The sequence below is a fragment of the Helianthus annuus genome, chromosome 11 (assembly GCF_002127325.2).
Source record: "Helianthus annuus cultivar XRQ/B chromosome 11, HanXRQr2.0-SUNRISE, whole genome shotgun sequence".
In the NCBI taxonomy this organism is placed as follows: domain Eukaryota; kingdom Viridiplantae; phylum Streptophyta; class Magnoliopsida; order Asterales; family Asteraceae; genus Helianthus; species Helianthus annuus.
In genome coordinates this window covers 181,201,799-181,208,713 of record NC_035443.2, presented here as the reverse complement: position 1 = coordinate 181,208,713, position 6,915 = coordinate 181,201,799, and the positions used below count along the sequence as shown (strand labels likewise).

Here is a 6,915-nt window from a genome sequence, read left to right as displayed (position 1 = left end):
CATGATTAAAGATCATAACTGCATCTAAAAACACTTGTTTTATACTCCGTTCAACAATAAGGGGTTGTTTGGCAATCTTTATGTCAGCAAGTGCTAAGTGTTGAACTAGTAAGAGACTCTAAACCAACCATCAAGAGTACGACGATGCGGTGGTGGTTGATGGTGGAGCAAGTGTAGTGGGTGGAGAACGTGGTGCGTGAGTGGTCAGGTGAGGGTTATGAATAGTGGTGCACAAAAAACCCGAACCCGGACCCGGACCCGAAAAAAAAACCCGGAACCGGGTATTATAAAACCCGGGTTTTTTATACCCGAACCCGAACCCGACCCGACCCGTAGGGTAGGGACCGGGTATGCATATTTGATCTAAAACCCGAACCCGGAACCGGGTTTTTTTATACCCGGTTTATACCCGAAACCCGGTTTTATAAATACCCGAACCCGAACCCGGAACCGGGTTTTATAAATACCCGGAACCGGTTTTTAAAAAAACCCGATTTTGATGTAATCTTGTTTAATTATGTATGCATTAAGACTTCTAGTTCTTATGATTTAACAAAATTATGTATGCACTTTGATGTAATCTTGTTTAATTATTAGGTTTCTAATGATATTTGCCACTGCTACTTAATTATTTAGTATATTTCATTACAAGTGGAAACAAATATGCCAATATATGTTGGCCCTTCTATTTTCTTTGTTTGTTTAATATCATTATTAGTTTTTGTATTTAATAAATTGTGCCTCTGTTTATAAAGTTCAAGAATAACCACATGAAGAACTATAAATTGTGCCTCTGTTTATAAATTGTGCCTCTGTTTATCAATAGATTTGATGTCTATGTGTGAGAGTTATGTTTGATACATTTTATAAGCATAGTTCCGGTCAGGTTTTTTTAATACCCGGTGCGGGTTTTTTCCCAACCCGATGCATACCCGAACCCTACCCGATGAATACCCGAACCGGACCCGAACCCGGAAATAGGGTATTATAATACCCGGTTTTATAAAACCCGACCTGAACCCTACCCGAACCCGGGTATATAGGGTATACATTTTTGGTAGAGAACCCGGACCCGGACCCGACCCGGTTTTTAAAAAAACCCGATTTTGTAAAACCCGATCCTACCCGAACCCGATCCTACCCGAAACCCGGTTTTTAAAAAAAACCGATTTGTGCACCACTAGTTATGAACACATGTGGAGGGACAAAGGGGTAAAATTTTCATTGAGCAACATTTAAAACTTAATGGGTAAGAGGCTTGCTGTCTGATTCGAAGACGACCTTCTGGTTGACCAAACACACTTAATGTTGACTGATTCATCTTAATCTACCTTTTAGTGGAATCATTAAGAGGCTACCAAACAACCCCTAAGTCTTTGAAGGTCCAACTAAGAGAAAACATCAAGAGTACATAACATTGGCTAGAGAACTAGAATAACAAAAACAAGAGAACTAGACTTTCAATTCAAATACATGTTTAACAAGTGATGGTTTGCATATAACAAAAGCAAGAGCACTAGAAATTGAAATGATGATCAATCTCCACTTGCACATCCCTTGCAACCGCAATGCACACACTCGATCACCTTTTCTTCTCTCAGATGTTTGGGTACTCGACAAACACACGTCGTGTTGAAGTTGTGATCGCGTGGTTGAATGCATCTTAAACAACAAAGTCGTTCATACCCGGGCTGAAATTTAGAAATCAAAACATGAGAATGCGTTGTAACATAAAACGTATGTTAATTAACGGACATAGTATTCACCGTTCATGATGAGTAAATGCAGCAAAATGGGCACAATGAGTATAGTTATAAAGAGACTTTTGTATGAGTTGGGTCGGTTTAACCTAAATAACAACTTTTATCCATGAAAGTTATACTTTCTAGTTAGAGTTAATTACTGTTTTCGTCCCTATGGTTTGTTAAAAATCACTATTTCAGTCCATTAGTTTAAAAATTGTGATTTCAGTCCCTGTGGTTTCACTTTCGTAACCATTTCAGTCCTTGTGGTTTCACTTTCATAACCATTTCAATCCATTATTCTGTTAAGTACAAGGACTTAAATGGTTACGAGGTGGACTGAAGTGGTTACGAAAGTGAAACCACAGGGACTGAACTCACAATTTTTAAACTAATGGACTGAAATAGTGATTTTTGACAAACCATAGGGACGAAAACAGTAATTAACTCAGTTAGTTATAAACAGTTAAGTGTACAAATACAATCACAAGAAACATATATTTCATTTCAATAATAATAATAATACAATGATTTAGGAGGTTTTGTGTTTTGAAAATACAAAAGGAGACAAATGTTGGAATGTTTAACATGAAAGATGGCACCGGTCAATCTATTTGTCAAAAGTGGAAATTAAAAAATACGGTGGGTCGATGCCAAACACCTTTTGTCAAAAAAGAATATTTTAAATAAATACTCAATGCGTCACGAATGGGTGCAAGTGTGCAACAAATGTCGTTACACTAACGAAACATGCTTAAAAGAGATTATTTAAATTTTTTATTTTAGAAAAATGCTTTATGAAGACTTTTGACCCATTTGACAAGTTTCTAGTAACCACTAAGACTAAAGCTATTTAACCTATTTTACCCATTTGACCGGTTAGTGATGAAACATAGCCCGAATTGACCCATATACAATTAAATGGGTTAAAACTTAGAAAAAATTACAAGTTTTGTCCTTTATCTTTATACCACTTTTCAGGCGGTGTCCTTTTTAACAAATGTTGACAGGCGATGTCCTTTACTAGGTATTTTGTTGCAAGTTTAGTCCTTTACACCCAACCCAGTCCTGTTAATTGTTGGGTGTAAAGGACTAAACTTGCAACAAAATACCTAGGTAAAGGACTAAACTTGCAACAAAATACCTAGTAAAGGACACCGCCTGTCAACAATTAACAGAGTTTTTTAACTGGGTTGGGTGTAAAGGACTAAACTTGCAACAAAATACCTAGTAAAGGACACCGCCTTTCAATATTCGTTAAAAAGGACACCGCCTGAAAAGTGGTATAAAGATAAAGGACAAAACTTGTAATTTTTCCTAAACTTAAAAGTACTGCCTCTATGTATCCCATGGGCCATGGTATTTACGAAATAACAGATAAGAGCGACAGATGGATTTTATCAGGGCATCGCATAAACTCGGTAAACGTCAATGAAAAAAAATATATGAAAGAAAGACAGTAACTTGCCTTTTTCCATTTGGCAATGATATTACGATCAGCATACCCCTGATCCAAGCAAAATTCATACAGCTCAGCCGAAATTTCTTTCCTACGATGATAAAGATCAAAGATGTAGCGGCTCTTCTGGTGTGCAATTTTAAAGATTGGCCACAAAGCCTCACATTTTCTCTTTCCGTCATGTGGATCATTCTCAGCTATACATTTAAAAAAAAGTAACAAATATAAGTACTCAATCCACCGTATATATAAATCGTATATACAGTGAACAAGGTTAACAGCATATAATAGCCAAGGGCGTAGCTTTCAAGGGGCCGGGAGGGGCGCCCGACCCCCCGAACTTTTCGCTCAGTAGTGTTATGTATGTACGTCTCGTGTAGAATTTTTTAGGTATATACGTTTTCGTCCCCCCGGTTTTATAATTTTTTTTACTTATATAGAAGTTTTAGGTTCGGTGACCTCCGACCCCCCGGTGGAAATTTTCAAGCTTCGCCACTGATAATAGCAACATAATTTAATCAAACATCCAAATTGATCAAAGTCTAAAGACCATTCCAGTTCAAAAACACACCATTATAGGACAATCGAATACTATGTCAGCGTGTACTGTGTACATGACATGACAACTCACATTGCAACCAGAAACTTCCATTTTATGGGGCTAAAAGTTGTTCTAAAATAGTGTGTAGAGGTGTTAATGGTCCAGTTTGAACGGTTTTTACATCAAACCATGAGCCAAACCGTTAGTACAGTTTTTAATGAACGTAAACCAGAAAAAATCCGTTGATTATTGAAAGTTTGGTTTCATGGTTTGAACCTACTGGATGGGAAAAGATTATTAAAAAGGTGTAACATTCTGTAAGAGTGTAACTAACAAGATGATAAGAATCAAAACTGCGAACAGCTCCAAACATTAACTTCTGACTCAAGTTGGGTCGACCAAAAACTTCTATTACTACGTAACCTTGCAATAATATTAATTTGTAAGTCTTGATTTTAAGGTAAGCAGAAACTTTAAGTAAAGGTAAACTAAAATTATTATACACAATTAATTAACATGCTTAGAACGATCCGATTTGGTTCGGTCTCTTACGCAACATTATTTTGAGACCATACCGTTCAATCCAGTTTAAATCAGACCAAGAACACCTCTAGAATTGTGGGGAATTATTCAAAATCTGATAGTTATTCAACTGTTGTCATACTACACAAACCATCAAACTTTTGCAAATCAAAGAAATAGCTGCATCTCAACATGACAGGTATGTTTGGCATGGAGCTTTTAGGGGCTTTTAGAAGCTTCTAGCTTTAAGCTTTTAAGAAAAAGCTCATACTCAATAAATTTGGTTGAAGGAGCTTGAAGCTTTTAGGTTAGGAGCTTGAAGCTTTTAGGTTAGGAGCTTGAAGCTTTCGGTTGAACGCTCCTACTAGTAGCGTTTAGAAGGAGCTACAAGCTTTTAGGGAAAAAATGACTATTTTAACGTCTAAAGATAATAAACTCTTTAATGCACAAACTTTTTAAATTTTTAGTTATGTCCATTTTGGTCATTTTATAAATTTTATTAAAAGCTCCAGCTCCTCTGCCAAACACCAAATATATCTAAAAAGCTACAGCTATCAGCTTCCAGCCACCAGCTACTTTTGCCAAACATACCCGACATCAAATAAAAAATGAGTTTTTAAGGATAAAGAAACCAAACCTTCTCTCATCTTAGCCTGCAATTCATTAAGAGTCGGCTCCACGAGTTCCCAACCCTCCGGGTACTTGACCCGATTCGTCTTCACCTTAGGCATGAGTCCGACTACCATAATCAATCCAACACCATAAACAATAATGTCAATAATAATGTAATCCTAATTCCTTAAAACAACAAATCATAACAATTCATCTCTCCTGTAAGTTACCAACAACAAATAAGCAATTGACCGTAACACGTAAAATTAGGGTTCCCGAATTCAATACTAGGGCTCCCAAATTCAAAATTAGGGCTAACAAGTAAAAAATCAAATGAAGAAAACAAGGAGGATCAAAATTATATGTCAGGAGTAACAAATTAATTACCAAATGTTCAAAAGAATCAGCGATTTAAGCGTAAGAAGCAAAAAAAATTAGGGTTTTGAGCAATCAACTTCAAATTAAGCGTAACAAGTAAAATTTATTTAAAAAAAAAATAGTATGTATCAAATTTATAATTCAGGAATTACAAATTGGTCAAGAAATGTTGAAAGAATCAGCGATTTAAGCGTTAAAAAAATTAGGGTTTTTAGATTCGAAATTAGGGTTTTGAGCGCTCAACTTCAAATTAAACGTAGCAAGTAACAAATCACTGAAAAATATCAGCGGAAATCTAAATTATACGTCAGGAATAACAAATTAATTAAGAAAAGTTGGAGGAATTAGCGATTTTAAGTGTAACGAGTAAAAAAAATTAGCGTTTCTAGATTCAAAAATAGCTGGACGAAGAAGAAGAAGAAGAAAAAAAGGAGAAAGAAGCTTTACCGGAGAAGGTATTACCAAAGGTGCGGTTGTGGTGGTTCCGTCGAGTAGACTGGCCGGAAGATGATCGTGTTACCGGAGACCGTTGAGTTAAAAGGTCCTTATATGGTGCATCCAATTGGAGGCGGTTTCTACTATTTTTTATTTTTTTAACTTTCTTATATTATACAGGTACTCAAAGTATAGGTGTTGAAATATCAAAAAACCGGTATCGATACTAAAAAAAACCTGATATGGTACAGTTTCGTATTTGTATTTGGAGGTAAAAACAGATAAATATTAGTATCGTATCAGATCGGTACTGAAAACATTAAATGTTCGTACCGAAAATCAATTCAAGATTAACGTCTTCATAATTGAATTGATGGTATTTAGACTTTATTTTGGAAATTTTAGTTGGTGTTTTTTCAAAATATTAAGGAGCAAACATAAATTAATACAAAATTGACACGAACATAACCATTTTCTTAACAGAAGAAAATCAGTAAAAAATCTGTTTATTTAAATGTTAAAGTTCGTTCGTTTAAAGTTAAACGGCTCGTTTGATTCGTTTAGAGGACTCGAGAATAGAGACATATAGAGAGCGAGGCATGTTCCTTTCTGGGGGAAATATAAGGGAAACATGAATACCGTCCGCAATAACTTCTTGTCTTCTTGTTGGAGGGCTTCAGCCAAACCTCTTAGGCCAAACTTAGTAGTTGAATAAGCTGTATAACATTATTTTGGAGCTTATGATTTTTCAAAAAGCTAATAAGTTAATAAGTTTTTTTCAAAAAGCTTAGCCAAACATGCCTTAAATGCCCACCTAAAAATAAGAAAATTGTGTCAACAAGTGTATATTCGTACTCTAGGGTGTTCATGGTCTAATTCGGTTAATTATGACAATAATCCTTGCTAAACACAGTTTAGATGAACGATAAATCAAACCGGTCAGATTGGGTGGGTAGCCGGATTTTATCGGTTGATAGTTTGGCGGTTTTAACTGATTTTTTTTTTCAAACTCATTAGTTTATGTTAGAGATTATACATATGAACCATTTTTAATATTTTAAACTTTAAAATATTAAAAATGGTTCATATGTATAATTTAGGGGTGTGAATTTTTGACACGACCTGAAAACACGACACGAACCTAACACGAAATTTGTGGGTTTAGGTTTAGTCTAAACGTGTTCGGGTCAGTTTCAGGTTGAACCCGCGAACCCGTTTAGCTAAAC

General features: G+C 35.6%; 1 protein-coding gene across 2 annotated transcripts; it reads right to left on the bottom strand.

The window, feature by feature from the left end:
- Nucleotides 1-1,355: 1,355 nt before the first annotated feature.
- LOC110891351 (protein BUD31 homolog 2) lies at nucleotides 1,356-5,858 on the bottom strand. Of its 2 annotated transcripts, none has more exons than XM_022139042.2 (4): nucleotides 5,702-5,858; nucleotides 4,902-5,003; nucleotides 3,211-3,398; nucleotides 1,356-1,691 (listed from the first exon to the last, which is right to left on the bottom strand). In XM_022139042.2, exons 2-4 carry the CDS (start codon nucleotides 4,993-4,995, stop codon nucleotides 1,536-1,538), a joined length of 438 nt encoding a protein of 145 aa, XP_021994734.1. In that variant the 5' UTR covers nucleotides 4,996-5,003; nucleotides 5,702-5,858; the 3' UTR covers nucleotides 1,356-1,535. The 2 variants fall into 2 exon arrangements, with proteins under 2 accessions (XP_021994734.1, XP_021994735.1); XM_022139043.2 differs by having other exon boundaries at nucleotides 5,717-5,858.
- Between the last annotated feature and the right edge of the window lie 1,057 nt (nucleotides 5,859-6,915).